The sequence below is a fragment of the Macrobrachium rosenbergii genome, chromosome 11, assembly GCF_040412425.1.
Source record: "Macrobrachium rosenbergii isolate ZJJX-2024 chromosome 11, ASM4041242v1, whole genome shotgun sequence".
Classification (NCBI taxonomy): domain Eukaryota; kingdom Metazoa; phylum Arthropoda; class Malacostraca; order Decapoda; family Palaemonidae; genus Macrobrachium; species Macrobrachium rosenbergii.
The window spans coordinates 36597643-36615840 of NC_089751.1; the positions used below are offsets into that span (position 1 = coordinate 36597643).

The window sequence follows — 18198 nt, forward strand, 5'->3', positions numbered from 1 at the left end:
GCAGCAGTAAAAGAAAAGGTTCTTGAATGAAAAAAAACCGTTACTTGTTCATTCAGTTCCGGTGTCCACAGTTTTAATTTTACTCATTTGCAAAAATAGGAAAACAAAGATATGGAATAGTTTTAAAAAGGGCACGGTGTCCAGTATGAAGGGGGGTTTCCTACTTCGTACCAGCTATTAAGCTCCTTAAATCCGCCACTGCTTACGATCACCAAAATAACATTGTGGCTCAGAGTAAGTTCACAAATATTCATGCTCAAAAATAAACCCAGTCTTTAATCAGGAGTAGATTAAAAGATGTTCTGCACTAACCTCTTAGACTAATAATGCATTTTTTTCTAGGGTCATTTCATCGAGGTGCAAGTAACAGATGGTGCGTTATACAGAACTAAGATCCACTGCTACTTCCTTGACCAGACGCGGGTCGTCCGGCCTTTACCAGATGAAAAGAATTACCATATATTTTATCAGATGTTGGCTGGACTAACTCAAGATGAACGTGGTAAGCAGAGCATAATATATCTATAGAAAAATGTAAACGGAGTGAAAGGGAGGTTTCTTGTTTTCTGGAATGGCGTTTATTAAGTGATTGAAACATCTGCACAAAGTTGTGTGTGTATCACTGAGGTTGTATAATTGAACCCAATGGTAAAAGAATTCCTTAAAGGCCAGCGTTTCATATTTTTAACTGGTCGAGAGCTTTAATTATCTATCTGGCCATCTCAAAATTACTATTTTATAAATACTAATCCTGACCTCCATTTCTTTTCAAACAAGGTATGAAACTCTTACGCTCTCTAAGAAATTTTTCTTAGGTTTTCATTTGATTTTTTGTTTAAATAAAGTATTCTGCTATATCAGTTTTATTCATTTGTTTTATGAATTTCAGCCAAGCTCCATTTAGAAGGCCATAATGTAAGAACGTTGAGATACCTGAGTGAAGGGGATGTACGCCAAGATGAGGCTGAAGATGCAAGAAGGTGAGATTATTGTACAGTATATTCCTGTTTAGAAACTGATTTGCTGCTTAGCATAAAGCTTTATCTATAAATAAAAATTATATTCCAGTAAACTGAAAAACGTAAATATTAATACAAGGAATAAACGTACAGTATTACATTATATCGGTAAATGTCTTTAATCATGATTTAAGCAAAGGTTGATTTTCAGTTGCTAATATTAAAGGAGCAGAATAGTTTGTAGGTGGTAAGTTAAACATCTGTTTCTCACCTTTTTATTGTGTGTAAAAGCTTGACTTCTGAGCGGAGTCCTCTTCTGGTGCTTTATTTGTACTCTTTACTTCATCAGTTACTAATCTTTTCTTATGAACCATAATTTTTTGTTTGTAATGTCAGTCATAATAAAAACTGTGCTTGGTGTATGATCTTGGTTAATTCAGTTATGAGGCTTTATAAGCTTTAATTGTTTGTATGTGTACATTTTTAATAATTTTGAGTGATTATGATTTTCCTGGTGCACCATAAGGTGAATTAGGCTTTGGACAGGACCACATACAAGACCCATAGCATTAACTTTGCAGGAGTTTAGGTATATCTCCTTCAGTGAGGGCACTCGGGAAGGAATCCATAGGTTTTTCTGGGGTGCTAAAAGGGCTAAGGGGAAAACTACGAGGAGATGGTATTTTGCAACAAGGTACAAGAGTGGATTAGAAAAATAAATTTTCTAGATTTTGAACTTCCCAAATCATGAACAAGAATCTCATAAGCGGTGGAAGTAGTGCCAACATAGTTCCAACATGAATTGGTTTTTACTCATTGCTTAACAGTTCATCTGAGGAAGTGTCCTCTCTGGCCAAAGCTTTTACAGGAGTACCTATTGATAATTTTCTTGCATTGAGCTTACCAAGCTAGGTAATCCTGATAATTTTCTTGCATTGAGCTTACCAAGCAACCCTCCAGTAGAGAGGTTTTTCCAATAAAGGAGCAAATGGGTTTTCATGACACAGCAAGGATCATAGAAAAGGTACACACAATCTCTGCCACTGCTTACAGTTTTTGAAATTCCTTTTTATCTTCTTTGAGAACGAGAACTGGATATCTGCAGCATTATCAGTCAAAGGATATGAATCATTCCTCATAAGTACTGCTACTTAAAAGATTTTACATCATTAGCCCAGAGAAGCTACAGGCTCTCTTTGGGGATTTTAAAAAGAGGTTACTTCTTTAACCAAAGCAAAGCCATGCACTTGTGCTAATAAGTCTACTCTAGGAACTATAGAAGCATTGGGATGGAGACCATTGAAGGCCTTAATCTTGAAATAGCAATCCTACTGTTACTGGTATTGTAAGGAGGTACTGACTGACATACTGGCTGGTTGTTGTCTAGTTTATTACTGCTTGATGTACAGTACATGTTGTTTCAGATTTGGCTGGCCTTGTGCCAGCACGGGCTCTTGCCCCTAGAGCAGCCCGTAGATGATGTACAGAATCTTCACAGAGGTTATCGGCTGGTGAGAGCCGCAACATAGTTACTACTCTCTGACAAATCTTAACAGGGATTAAGTTTAGGCGTCTGTGTTTGTTCACAGACAGAAACATACATACAATTTGATACAGAAGATTCAGTTGAACATTACGTGTACATGATCGGAGCGCTTGCTTAGCAATGCATATAGTGGTGATCATTAATGAAATGTGACAATAATGGTTACAGAGAAGTATGTATAAAAGTCGTATGGGAGAAGTTGTGTTTCTTCGACCGTGTGCTCTTCTCGTCAGATGACTCACGGAAGAAAGTTCATCTTGGTTGTTGGTCTCCTGGTGGGCCACACACGTGGTCTGTACAGTATCCTTAGAGTGGAATAAACATCATTAGGCGTCAGGTAAAGTTACTCACATGAGAGGATGGGCTACATGGAAAGATGCATGGTATTTATGGCCAGAACTTAGATACTGGAGCTAAGAAAGATAAAGAGTTTCATAATGGGCTTTAGTGGACCCTTTCCTTGCTTTGTGCTTAGGGCTGAGACTCAGATTCCAGGAGATGAAGATGTTTGGGTGGCCCAGTCCTCAGCTGTTCATATACAAACTCCATGGATGAGTTGGAGAATTACACCTTTCTATGTTCAATTAAGGTGCAGGTAGTACCTTATGAAATCAAAAACATTGAGACCTAGATGACAGATTGTTTATTATCTATACTCCACTCCAAGACATTTATCAGTCTATTTACACAGTATTATTATAGAAGGCAGTGCTCAGGTTTATTATCATGATGATTATTATTCAACTCAAACTTATTTGGGACAGTTAGATGACCATGAACAAACCAAACTTGTAAAAGGATTCCGAACAGTGTTAGCACTAATTATTACAGTAATTACTGTAAAGTATCATAATAATATAATCATTCTACCGGTCATACATAGCTCTCGGAAGGAAAAGTAATACAGTGAGGGAGTCTTTTTCAAAGCAGAAACTCTTTAACGGTTGTTCTCCATGTTACACTTGCTGATACCTGTGGCTAATTGAATAATCACGGTTTATCAGCTTGAAATTTGTGTATAATCTCTTCTTGTAGCATTAGCAGGTTGTGTTTTGCAGATTACTAAAACAATTGATTGTTTTCTTATGGAGATCTCTACATTAATGATTTCAGTATTACAGAAGTTAATGTTCCTATTTGTTAAGTGTTGTACAGTACATCTTTTGTAAAAAATAATGGACTGTTAAGTCATCTTTTAAGAAATATTTTGATATTAAAATAATTTTTGACACTTTTTTTTCTCTCAGATTTGAGTCATGGAAAGCATGTCTAGGGGTGCTAGGAATTCCATTCCTAGATGTTGTGCGTGTTCTTGCAGCTGTTTTACTCCTCGGAAATGTTACCTTTATTGAAGGTCAAGGTTTAGAGGTTGACATTCAAGGTGGTAGTCATGAGCTGAAGGTAAAGTTCATTACCGAATTTCAGTGTAATTGGTTTTGTTCCTGTGTTTTTAGACTTAATTGCTGATGATATTTAATCAAAATATTAAGCATTTAAATACTATATGCTATATAAAAGACTAGTAATAAATATGATGAATACTTGTACATAATATATTAACTAATTCATAAACATTAGAGATTCTTATGCACAGAAAGCCTTTGCTTTACTTAATAGAATAATTGCATTTTCAGAGTGTTGCAGCATTATTAGGGGTATCATCTGCTTCCCTCTACCGTGGCCTTACCACTCGTACACACAATGTCCGAGGTCAACTCGTTAAGTCCATGTGTGATGCCAATATGGTAAGTACATTTTTTATCATCGTTTCTTTTGTTTTATTTAAGATTAACATTTTTACAATTTTTATTTAAAAGAATTAAATTCTTAGTAATTATAATATTTTGAAGACTCTTATTTGAAAAATTTTAAATTATAAGTGTTGTTACCTTTCATCAAAAGGTAGTACAGTATATGTTTATATTTGGATACTGAATGATGATGGTCCTTGGCAAGCTAAACTTTAAAAAAAATTCAATGTAGCTTATGTCTTACAATTTTAGAGCGAAAGGTCATACATGTTCATATTTGGCTACTAAATCTACTAAATGACATTGGTCCTTGGCCATTTTAACCTTCAGAGGTATAACCTTAAAGAAAATACAGTTTATTAAATAAATATTTTTTCTAAACTGATTCACTTAAAAGTGATTACCTCCCTCATTACTGTTTTGGTGCTGCCATTTGACCTTTTTAGATGTGGAAGTTAGAAGTGTGGAGAACTGGTAAATCTAAAAGAGGATGAAATTTAGAAATAGTATTATATATTTATGGTATTTTATTATTAATTTTTGGGTCTGTAAACATGGAAAAAGTTTTTGGTTGTTAAAGCTATTAATAAAAAAAGAAGTATTAGTTTTGTATGACCTTATTTTGTTTACCTGTTCTTTTTTCAAATGTTCTAACCAGCCTTCTATATTCTTATGTGTCTCTTGAGATTCTTGTAATATTTATATAGACATTTAATAAGCAATTTTATTTCCTCTCAGTCGAATATGACTCGTGATGCTCTGGCTAAAGCACTGTACTGTAGAACGGTAGCGACTATAGTTCGGCGAGCCAATTCCCTCAAGAGACTTGGCTCCACCTCTGGAACATTGTCATCTGATAGGTATGCTGACCAGAGCTTTAAAAGGTTTTGAGTCTAGAAGTATCCAGTCAATTGTTTTCACATAAATGTCAATTGATCCTCATATTTTCTTATGCAACACATTTACATATATACTCTATAGGCATCTTTATATAATTACATTACAAATGCAGCAAAGTAAAATCGGCATTTCCCACAGTAATGAAAGTGTTCACCATCAAGCTGAAGTGGCATCTCAACATGCCTCTACAGTTGGCACAGCTGGTTCTAAAGCTTCCAAGTCAATGAGTGTCTTGAATAATGCAGTCAAACATGCAACAGATGGTTTTATAGGCATTCTGGATATGTTTGGCTTCGAAGATCCCAAGGTGAGAGCATTTAGTGCTTTATTACTATTATTTTGCAGTAGTGTATACAAGATATGTGTTCAGATGTAGATATTAGTTATGTTTATTATAGTAAATGAATAACATATTCAAGATATGTATTCAGATTCAGATATTAGTTATGTTTATTATAGCAAATGAATAATAATTTGCCCCACAGTAAATAAGAGAAACTGTTCATTCATTTAATACCAGTAAGTTATTTTATTTTGTTATGAGCCTCTTTGGGATTTATACTGAATTACCTGTATATGAAATAACTTTACTATATTAGCACATACCTGTATAAGAAGGGGAACATAATAGATCCAGTAATCTTGGTATGATATTATGTCATGCTAAAGCTTCTGATTTTGTACACAGCCATCCCACCTTGAACATCTCTGCATCAATTTGTGTGCAGAGACAATGCAACATTTCTACAATACTCATATTTTCAAGTCATCAATTGAGTCTTGTAGAGAAGAGGGTATTACATGTGAAGTAGAAGTGGATTATGTAGACAATGTACCATGCATTGATCTTATATCATCTCTGGTAAGAATAACTCAGTGTACAGTATTGTCTTGAAGATACAGAACTTCCATCTTGATCTTTAACATTTTTTCAGTTTTTCATAATATGTCAGTTCTCTGTAATTTTTAGTGACCTATCAAAAAGGCATTTGCATTACAATTTTGTCATCAAAATTTAACAAAAAGCTCACCATATTTGTTTTTAATGCAGCGTACGGGTTTACTAAGTATGTTGGACGTTGAGGGTTCTGTTAGAGGCACTCCAGAGAGTTACATACAAAAAGTGAAGGTCCAACATAAAGGCAATGCCAGATTATATGAGCCCAAGGCTAATCACAGCAGATCATTTGGCATTCATCACTTCGCCAGCAGAGTAGTCTATGATGCTTCAGATTTTCTTGGTAAGATATTACAGCACCCCATCTGCAGTCATTGTTGAATAAAAAATTAAAAAGGCTTATAAAATTCTGATAGACCTTAGTCAATTATTATAGTTTTTGGCTTTTGATTTTACATTGTTATGGTAATTTTCTCCTCAAAATTACATTGTATGTGAAAACCCTCTAAAATAACAGTTTTGAAGAACCTGATATTACTCATACTATTATCCTACATCCAATATTTTGTAATAAATTATTTTCAATTAAATTTACCCAAAAACTAAGCAGTAATGAATTACTATATAGTACTCTGTGTAAATTTCCTGTGAGAAACGATTTTCAACATTCCTATCAACAGTGAAACCAAATATATAAAAAGGTTGTTTTTAAGTGAATACGTTGATTTCTGTCTGACAGATTTATGTTACTCTTGATTAAATTTTGTTTTTCAGACACGAACAGAGATATCATAAGTGATGATCTGGTATGTGCATTCCATAAACAGTCATGTAATTTTGGATTTGCAACACATCTGTTTGGTTCTGAGTTAAAAGCCCTCTTCTCACAAGAGCCTGTCCCAAGAGGTGTCTCCTTTCGTATCAGTCCTACTTCACACACAGATCTGTGAGTATTTTCTCAATATTTTGATGGCTCCTTTATGTAATACTGTATGTTAATATTGAGAGTATACATTTTATAAATAAAGTATATATTTTTCCATAATTAATTTTCAAGTGTTTTTGTATGGTAGTCCTTTACCTTATCACATGCTTTAGGAGTATAGCTTTCTAATAAGTAACAAATTCTGAGAAATAGAGGCCTGATAAGCCAAGGGGCTATTTCATCTGTATACAGTGTGTCTGCACAGTGAACAAAACCTTGGCTTGCTTCACCTACTAGGAGTCAGCTTTTACAATTAATGAGTAGTCACCATAAAAATTCTAGAGTAGGTTTGACCTTGACAAAATATTTTAGCTAAAAAGCTTCCTCTTGAACAGATGACCACTTGCTCTGTATGTTGTTTTTTCAATGGGTCATACAAGGATGACACAAAAGAAAAATTTCTTACAAATCTATGATACTGTGAAAGGTAACTACAAAAGTAATTGTACAATTCTACTATCATCACTTCGAGTTATTGCATCATAATTTCTGGTCTTGGCATTTAGATGAAACTTACAAATAATTTTTTTCTTTATTTCTTTATAGCTACTTGAATTGTTTGGGTTAATTGGGTAAAAGAAAATGTTTCAGAAATCTAGTTTATAGCTAAGTGGTCCCAAAAATCGACAGGATAAATGTTTTGGTAGTTTTAAACACCTTCCCCATATACTTTAGATATGTCACCCAAATATCCTGATATGTCTTGTAAACCCTTTGATGGCGTTTGGTGAGCCACATCATCTCAACATTTCAGCCTACTGTTTAAATATCTCTACCCAGATGGGTAATTGGGCAGTAACTGGTACCCATTGTACTCAACACGATAAACAAGCAGTCCTTTTTTTATAAGGTGGAGGTTGTGGCCTACAATTCCCTGGCAACATGGTCAGACCTACCAAGCTACCAAAGAATGACACTTGCCCTAATTCTGCACAATCCTGTATCCTTGGATTGATTGACAACATTGGCAGACTCAAATGTAGTAAAGTGCAGTGTTAGTTAATGATATTATAATTGTATACCAGTTCTGTGTTTCAGTCACCTTCGTGCCTGAGTAGATATCTTAATAAGTAATGTACAGTAATGGTTTGTCTGTGGTGAAATCACATTTTACTAAAATAAGCTTCATGTTTCATAAACACAGGCAATTACTTTGTGCCAAGGTCCATCTCCTTCCCTTTGATTAGGCCCACTAGCATCAGTTCAAAAGCAAAGATTCATAGTGGGTATGGAGTCTGAGAGATGTGGGGTTTTTATGGCACATGAAGGAGGTCTCCCACCCATTGTAGCAAAATCTTTTATATTTACCTTGAAGAATGTATAGAGTTTCTCATCTCTAACCAAAGTATTATTAGGCAAAGTAAGGCAAAGGTTTGCTGTCACAAAACAGTTGTTATTTTGAGAACTATTATGTTTTAATGTGTTCACTGTTTCCTATACACAAGAATTGTTAAGCTGTTTTGTAAGTTGATCATTACTGAGCTAAAATGAAATCTGATAAACTTGATCTGTGGTTTTACCTTTGTGTAGTCTAGTAGTTTTTTACCTGCTATAGTAGCAAATTATTTTTACAAAAAGAAGAAACATTATTTCTGAATATATAGCTTGTTTACTGGGGCAGCAGTAGGATCACACACTAAAATTATGTAATAGATAGACAAAACAAAAAATACTTTTAAATTAGCATTCGTAATATGTAGATGGCTGGCAAGTGTTATAGCTGATTTCTAATAGACAATATTTCTTGAAACTTCGTGCAAAAATAAAGTAAAATCACAGAAATACTAAGTATGTTTATATAAGGGAACATGTATTTTTTTAACTTTTCAGAGAGAAAACACACGTAATCCAGTTCTAGGCTACTGTACTAATTATCTGTGTCTCTTTCAAGGCAAAATGGTGATGAACCCGTTTCTACACTTACTCAAGATTTTCACACTCGTCTTGATAATCTATTGAGGACTTTAGTGCATGCTAAGCCCCATTTCATCAGATGTATTCGCTCAAATGGTTCTGAAAAAACTAATGTGTTTGATAGAGCTACAGTGATAAAACAGATTCGTGCACTGCAGGTAAAGGATTTAACAAAGAGTACTATGTGGTTGCTATGATAAGTACGTTATTGACTTAGTTCTTAACTGGTACATCAACCAAAATGTAGTATATCTGGAGTGTCATTGCATGATATGTTTTGTACCTTTAACTAAATATACATGTGTAAACTGTATTCATGCATACTTACTTGTCATTTTCACTGAATATATTTATGTATACCTCTTTGTCATTGTAAACTGTAGTGTGAGTTACTGCACCAAAAATTTTCCCCCATGTTTATTTTGCATTTTTGAAATTCAGGTCTTGGAAACTGTCAACTTAATGGCTGGTGGTTATCCACATCGAATGCGTTTCAAAACTTTCAACATGCGCTACCGTCTACTAGCTCCTTTCAAGAAATTGCGTCGCATTGAAGATAAGACAGTGGATGATTGTAAGCTTATACTTGAATATTTTATGAGATCCCTTGAGGACATTAGCAAGTCATCTACTGTTGCTATCCAGTGGGCATTGGGAAAGCGACATATATTCTTGAGGTACAGTATTAGAATATATTGAAATGATTTTTTGTTTGGCCTTGTACGTTAAATATAATAAGAAAAGGCTTCAGAGACTAGAAAGAATTAGAGAGGAAATAGGGAGCTTTGAATTCTGTCTTTTTTTAATGAAAAAACATAGTTTGTCACTTACAAGGTATAATTCATCACCAGTTATTACTAGCTGCTCTTATAGGACATTTTTATTGCATGTAGAATCATTATCTTGAATAAAAATTGATTGATTTTTCCATATAGAGTATAGAAAAAACTGTAGGTCATGTAAACCTCTTTTATCCTAGAAAGGCTTGTTTGTCTAACTGCAGTGATGGAGATAAAACTCTTTACAAAGAATTTTTAAGAATACAAATTTCTGCCAGATAATTTTGTAATGAAACCTGATAATGATTTTTAGTATCAATGGAAAATAACGTTAAATGTTATTTTTATTAATATACTGTGTATTTATCTGATTTTCTCTATTACCTTCTGTAGTGAGGGTGCTAGGCAGCAGTTAGAAATGTTACGAATTGAGACAAGACACAGGGCAGCCACTCTGATTCAAGCTGTATGGCGTGGTTGGCACTTTAGACGGCGTTGGCCCACCCTTAAGCGCAATTTGGAGTTGAGGGCTCGCTCACGTACTGTTCGCCCTCGGCCGCAGCCTATAGCCGGCACTCCACCCCCTGATGTTATGGATCGCTGTGACCAGAAAACGATTCAGCAAACCTGCTCACTCTTTGGTTTAGATTTGGTAGGTTTAAGGATGGAACTTTTCATATTTACAATCTGTATCTGCACTATACAGCTGTGTTCTCTTGTTCATCGACTTTCTTGGTGGGTACTATGAGAGTAGTATTGTTGCAAGCATCATCATGACCATAAACATTTTTATGCTATTTTCTTCCTTCTGTTGGGTCAGACATAAAATAGGTCCTCCTCCCTCTTCTCTGTCTTGTGCACTTTCTGCCTGACTTCCCATCATATCAAGGTCTTCATCTGTTTTCTGTAGGGAAATAAGTAACTAAACGTGATCAATATTAAGTCCAGTACTTGCAATAGTTTATGTAGAAATGGTACTTTTATATTTGGACTCCTTTGAAGTACAGAAATATTTATTTGACTAAGATATGTATGTTTCATAATCATGTAACAATTTAAACTTATTGTGCACTAAATTTACTGTGCATGAATGAATAACATTATTTGTTTGTGCTATATAAAAGTACAGTATTACAGTGGTAATAGCTTTGAGTGCCTTAAATCATTCACATTTTTTGGGATTATCTCAATTAGTTTTATTCTGGTAATTAAAAATGCTTGTATAATAATGATCACTATTATTTTTACGCCAGGAACGTCCTCCTCCAGTCCCTCCAAGCAGATCTTATACCATAACTGGAAATCATAAAATGGGGTATCCTCAAACAAGACTTATGAAAATGAATTTTCCAGGTAGGTTCACATCAGTGTTATGATGAATGTTAGATCAAAGTATCTCACCATGGGTGTATACTGTACATATTCATCATTGATTTGTTATAAGTAAGAAAGACATTTTTGGGAAAACTGACTTACACTGCTTAATTTATACTTCATTGCTTCTAAAAGCAAATGTTCTCAATTGTTTTCCTGTAATATTGTAACTTACAGAAGATGGTGGAGGAGAAACTGTTCTAATGAAGGGAGAATCGGTAGTTGTCATAGGAGCTTCCCCTCGTCGTGGACATTTACTTGTTGATCACCAAGGACATTCCGTTCATGTACCTTTTCAATACATGGAGCTCAAACCCTCTGCTCAGCCAGGGGTAAATATATGAGCTGTGCTGTGAGAGTGAAGAACTTGACTGCCATAAATGAAGTGGTTGTTGAAGTTGTGTGAAGAGGCATTAGATAATTTGTTAAGTGTTGATGTCTGCTGGATGTGAAACACTGGTACTAGAGTTAGTAAACAAAACTGTTAATGCCTTATTATAAATGGTTCCATGCAAACTTTTAACTAAACTCAGGCAATTTTGGTCCGTGTTGGGGTGTGGTTGATATTGTGGGTTGAACTATGAAAAAGTATTGGAACTGGAATGATAACTTGTGCTGTTGAAGCTGCCTTGGGAACTGTACATGGAAAAGACAGCCAGTGTATCAAAGCAAATTACCATGACTTGCACCCACAATCAGTGTTCCACACAGTTTGAGCAAATTATGTAAATAGTATCATGTACTGTATGTGCCAATAATTGTTAGGTATTTTATAAGTTTATTGATATACCTCGTTAATTTTGTATGCAAAGGAGCTCTGTGAATCTTAACTCCTATATAGTGAAGAATGTATGAACTAGTAACTGATATTCAAGATAAATGCATTTGAACCTAAGTTGACCTTGGTGCTACATGCTTTTAGAACCAGTGTTGTCGTCTGCTGCTCTCTGTGACTTCACCAACTCTCCTATCCTTGATCATCTGTCCTATTTCAGTCTGTACAGAAGTGACATACAGTATTATGATTTTCAGCTCTTCATTCTTTTCATTGTTTCTATCTCATCACCATATTTAATTAATTTAATGGATTTGGTACTTTACTTATTTAAAATCTGTACTTAGTTTCTATATGCAAACCAAAGCATTTTTTTTACTTTTTATAACTGTAGATATTTATAAAACGTCATGTAAAGTATTAAATGATTTTGGTTATCAGAGTAGGATCATGTACTCGAGTTTTTACTTTAGATACTAAAATTATACATTTGGTTTATTTAGAATTAAATTTCTCACTATCATCATACATTAAGGCCTCTGACTCGCATCTCTTTGTTCTTTGTCTTTTCACACTTCTTCCAGTTGTAATTTTCTGGAAGCTTCCACATGAGGCCACAAATACAAGAGGAAGTGCTCAATGGTGTATATACCAGTGTAGATAATGTATATGTGGACTGTTTACTAATACATGGCATACTCATTAGTTGTTTGTAAAATACTTCATAATAATTAAAAATTTATTTTGACATACCCTTTGTCACTATGTAGGAACAAGACTCGCATGAAGAAAAGCACGTAACTGAATTCTGGGAGTAATTTTCCTGGAATAGAGCAAAAGAAAAATGAGAATTAAAATGTAACTGGTTCTAATTATTTTGATATTTAATAAAGCACGGCAGGTATGAAGAGTGTATATACATTTATATGAAAACATGAATATTAACACAAACACAGTACATTCATAAATGACACATATTTATATACACATCTTTACATAGTGTAAAATATTCTTCTGTTTACATTTCATTGGATCGCTCAAGTGCCAAATAGGCTTAAGAAATTATTCTTAATACAGAAAATGACCAAGACTTCTTTTCCTTATTACAACCTATTTTGTTAATCAGATTCTAATGCTACAGAAGTTAATGATTAATCTCTTTTTTCTAAAAGTAACCGGTAAAATATAATAACTCAGTTAAGCTATTACAATAAATAGTTTTTTATGGTGTAATAATTACTGAATTAATTTAATGGGAACCTATCAAGTACAGTACAATAAATTATTCTACTTAATTGTGAAAATTCCTAACTTCAACAAGGTTTTAAAAAATTACAAGCAATTTTTTAAACAATATTTGTTGATACATTTTTAAATTAATAGAAAATAACTGCATATGTACTTTAGATAATTATTCGTATTTCCACAGAACAGTCTTGTTAGATTAAAGGTCATTGATGTGCAAAAGAGAATTTCTTTTATTAAGAGTAACCTAAATCAGGAAAATAATCTTACTTGGAATAGGATCAGTCCTAACATTTAGGTTGTTTTTCTGATGAGTTAAAACTTGTATAAGTATAGATATATTTTGGAAATCTGCATCTCTAAGTGCAAATATGTCCAAAAATACAGTGTAAATAAAAACTTATAAAACTTGTGTACTTCATATGCTTACCTTTGACTTTCAGGATTAATAAAGTGCTTGAAACAGCACTAGGAAGTAAGCCAAATAGAAGTTACCATAAGAAAGACACAATGAACTATGAAAAATTTTAAACCAATTTTAAGGTGCCCTAGCATTCAACTACATGCTTTGCAAAAGTTCCATATGTCAGTGGAGAAAAAAGGAAGTTTTAATATTCACTGGAAAGGTCTTGGCAGCAGTTACCATGGTAGGGAGAGATACTTTTTCACTGTTAATTAGCTCTCTGCTGAAGGTGTGAAGTAGCTAATATTTCAAAAGCTTCATGCAAGGGGGTTGTACCCATATTCAAATTGTTAAAATACTTGCGAAGCTTTTTCTCTGGTGCCAGCTCCATTAATGGAAAAATGGTGGAATGTTCACTGGCGTTGATATGTGGGGGGCAGGGGGGTCGGCCCCTGCAGTTGAAACTCACTTTGTAGCCAAACTTTAACCCTTTGGTGGTCAAAAGCAGAATTATAGTTATAGGTTCTTAACACAAATGACATGTTTGTTAATGATATTTTGATCCAACTTAATGTTATCAACTTATGTATGAAGTGACTGAAACTACAGTTACAGTTTTGAATAAGTGCAATGCAATTTGCTACTGCTGCTTAGAGTTAATTTCCAGGGAGAGGAGATGAAGAAGAGGGAATGGGGTAGGCTGAAATTTTGAAGAGATTCTGGAGGGTCATAAGTCTTATGTTATTGATGATATGCACTATTTTGATATATTTACATGACAAGGACATTATACTGTACTATAGTTGAAAATTAAAACTTGATAACAGAAATTTGGCTAGCGTTGAATATAAGGTTGTGAGGAAATTTACATAACAGTATTGATACATTTGCATACACTAAGAGTTGAAAATTAATTGAAAATTGAGCTCTATAATTTCAAATACAGGCTTACTAATTACTACTACTACAGTATTATTTTGCTTCATTCACATGAATATATACATTCGAGACTAGTATATTTTACTAATTACAAAATTGGTACATTAGTTTTGTGTAATTTTCTTTGGACCCGCCTAGGTCCCCACTAATGGAAAGCCAGCCACACCACTGGCAGTGTTGAGAAAAATATATACATATGTGGGTGTAATTGCGTTGTCATTAATTTTACTTATTACAGTGTCAAACATATGAATATTAAGCCAAAAATAACCCATTAATTTTGAATTCACTCTATTCTGGAAATAACTTGCACACAGAGTATAGTTTAATTTCCAGATGTGTTTATTCATCAAAGTCACCGCACTCCATGTTCAAAACCAAAAGGATGAGGTTCAAATCTTGATAAGGGTAGGAGTACTTCTTTGGGAGTAATTCCCAAACTACACTGAATTCAATTGATATATATCTTAACACCAGGGGATGCCGATACCCGTTTACATCTGGGTGGGCTGTAGCCTGGGAGCCATCGACGGACTTTGTAAACAAGAGGTTAGCACTGTAGGCTACCACTCAACAGTTGCTGCTACGAAGGCTAAGTTCATCTCGCAATGTGGCCAAAGAGGTTAGGCTACTACATCTATTCGCCTAATACACGTTATACATATATAAATGCACTTGCGTATAATATATATATATATATATATATATATATATATATATATATATATATATATATATATATATATATATATATATATATATATGCATATATGAGAAGGGATAGACAGTGAAAATGAGGTCAAGTAAAGTATGCGCATGCTTTGTACACAGAATATATACCTTAAAAGAAGAGAGCGCGCGAAAGAGTACGTTTGCGTAACACACATCATGGCAACCACCAAGAATGTTTCCGCTACTACGGATTCATTGCCGGTCATTGAATCTGTAAACAAAAGGCCGAACTTGTAGTGTGGACATTGGCATCTGCCGTTAATCTCTGTGATTTTAGGATTAATCTTGTTCAGTAAGAAAAACAGTGTTATGTAGCCTTACTCATACTTTACCTGGATGTGAACGCTATGCAGAGTACCTCACAGAAGCTCAGCCTACAAGCTGGTAAGTGAAAGTTGACACGTTTTGTTACTGAACGTTTGTACAAGAGAACGTCTCAACATCTAGCCCGTTACCGCTAAAAGTTTGACTACAGTAGTAGCCAGTAATGAAATATACAATTATCATCTATGCTAGTACGTTAAGCTGGCTACAGAGATTTAGTTATCCAGCTTATCTCTTGCGCGTCATCAGTGTGACGAACACGCAGCTTCGATTGTACCAATCTATTAAAACTGATAGTTACGTTGGTACAGGCAGGCAGTAAAATACGCTGGAAAACTTACCCGTAAGACACCATCTTTACAGAGGGAAAATCTTATTAGAAACTCTTGTGTTTGTACGTCACACTGATATTCTCCGTAAGAATTACCAAGGAGTGATTGAATGATTAGAGATTAAATGGCATCGTGATTTTACCAATGAATTACGATGTTTTCGTTAATCGCAAAGGTGTTTACCATTAAATTAACTCCAAACTGTAATAGTTCGCATTTGCAACTCTAATTTCACACTTTGATCTCGGAATATTCTGGTTTTTATTACTGTAGATATTGGCTCATAAAGCGCTGATGTGAACTGAGGTAAAAAGTATTCAATTTGTTTTACAAGCATTCATGATCAGTTCGGTGTTTTTTCTGTGGAGATTGGCCAATCGTTCTTGATAGCGTTATTATGACATTCTTATGTACGAAGTCTTTTATATGTCCTAGATTATTGTTGTATTATATATAATCAAAACAATTGCGGAACTGCTCATAGCTACCAATGATGTCATGAGCTCAAATTAACGTAAAAAGCTCGTGCACACTAACACACCCTTGGATGTGCTAATAAAGGAGTACCCAGTCTTTATGTTCCGGTTTACCACCTGGTAGACAGGAACATGAGGACTGTAGCCGTAAGAATATGGGTAAAAGTGGTTAAATCATAATTATTGTACTTATGCTGAAATGTATATGTTTAGAGATCATACAAAAATTTCATATTGAATGTATTAATAACTAATGTGTAGACTAAATGTAAATGAGATGGTAGAACCTATATTTTGGGAGAATATTTGGTAACTTCACAACAGAGATCAAGTTCAAGATATTTGACTCACGAGGCTACGTTGAGAACTGAAATGAAAATTACCGATTTTCTACATTGAAAATATTCTAGTCTCAGACCCCTATGTACCCCTCAGGAAATGCGAATAAATATATCCCAATGGATTCATTTACTTTAGTTTAAGATTTTCTTTGTTCTCACTTGAACTCCAGTAGGGTACGGAAAATTAAACAGATTTGTCGCCACACTGGGTGGTACGAAAATGTTACTCTAATCTCAGTAGGTTGCGGAAGGATGACAGCAGTTTTATCGGCGCACTGCTTAGTATGAAGTCACTGAATGACCTAGGGCACGGTTGCAGTCTCGCTAAATCATGGAGATTTGAAAACCGATGGCAGAGAAGAGATGTAATTTGTCATTTTGAAGCGCCTGTAATGACCGTCCTGTATGGAGGGATTTTTGTGGATTTTTTTTTTCTGAAAATAATGTGATTTAAAACAAAAGGTAACACATATTGATAATTTCTGCTCAAGAGGAAAGGGCAACGAAATGAGTTTGGCAGACTGAGTGCCGCTAGAACAAAATAGTTGTAATAGTTACTTGGGGATGTAACAGTGAGAACGTACATTTGATCATTAGTTGTTAAGGGCAAAATGGACGTAAAAGGCACATTGAGAGAAAAGATTTACAATGTGGTTCAAATGAAATTAAGACGTGTATGTGATAAGAAAGAAGTAAAAGTAACATATGAAGATGTTTAAAAATAGACTGAGGTTTTTACATGTCCATGTGGAAAAAGTTTAATGAGAACTGTGGATCAAGAGTGGGCCAGTGGAACAGGAGTAAGCTTAATATCATCAACGCCCAGGAAGGAGGAAACAGAAATGGATGCTGAGATGATAAGATTGAAGGCTTACTAAAGAAAAATAAACATATAGACAAATGAGAAAAAGTTGTAGGGCAGAAGAGAGTGTTGTAGGTTTAAGATAGTTCATCAGGATCATGGTAGCTAGTGGCTTCACCTGGACTTCATAGTATGGTGGTCCCGATTTTTCACGGAAAGTAAAACGATCTTACTATCCCCGTGAGCTAGGGATGCTGTTTGGGTTTGAGGTGGGGGCGGGGCGGGGCGCCTAGGTCTACTAGCTGAGTTGTCAGCAGCCACTTGGCTGATTCCACTTGGCTCTAGATTGTCTAGAGAGGCGCTTGTCCCCTGACCATACAAGTATTTATATGTGTTCGGCTGTATATTAAAAGTTACTGGAAGGAAGCAAGAAGAGGTAGAAATGAAATGAATAATGTAAATATGGAAGAGGGGTAATGTAAATTTGAGGATGCTCGTAAAAGTGACTGCTGCGGTTGTATACAGAACAATTAAAAGACTGAAGAACTAAGGAAAGTTAGAAGTTAACAGGATTGTAAGACGTGATGTGGCATGGTGGTGGTAGTGTAACTTAGTGGTATAGCAGAGTGAATCATGTTTGAACAAAGGAAAGGTTCCCGAGGAATGAGTGAGAGGAAACTTTGTACAAAGGGATAGGTGATGGGAGTTGATACAAAGTCTGGA

The 18198-nt window shown here is 34.8% G+C and overlaps 1 protein-coding gene across 6 annotated transcripts in view; it reads left to right on the top strand.

The window, feature by feature from the left end:
• Positions 1–13538, top strand: part of dachs (unconventional myosin-IXb-like dachs) — a 409496-nt gene extending 395958 nt beyond the window's left edge. For 5 of the 6 annotated variants that reach the window (XM_067111608.1, XM_067111606.1, XM_067111611.1 and 2 more), the window contains 14 exons: positions 343–502; positions 890–980; positions 3753–3906; positions 4140–4250; positions 4995–5116; positions 5295–5463; positions 5845–6018; positions 6208–6397; positions 6829–7000; positions 8931–9111; positions 9395–9630; positions 10126–10384; positions 10986–11085; positions 11284–13538. In XM_067111608.1, the coding sequence (XP_066967709.1) occupies positions 343–502; positions 890–980; positions 3753–3906; positions 4140–4250; positions 4995–5116; positions 5295–5463; positions 5845–6018; positions 6208–6397; positions 6829–7000; positions 8931–9111; positions 9395–9630; positions 10126–10384; positions 10986–11085; positions 11284–11450 (2286 nt within the window). In that variant the 3' untranslated portion in view covers positions 11451–13538. The remainder of the gene's footprint in view (positions 1–342; positions 503–889; positions 981–3752; positions 3907–4139; positions 4251–4994; positions 5117–5294; positions 5464–5844; positions 6019–6207; positions 6398–6828; positions 7001–8930; positions 9112–9394; positions 9631–10125; positions 10385–10985; positions 11086–11283) is intronic. The other variant, XM_067111607.1, reaches the window with a different exon arrangement.
• Positions 13539–18198: the final 4660 nt, after the last annotated feature.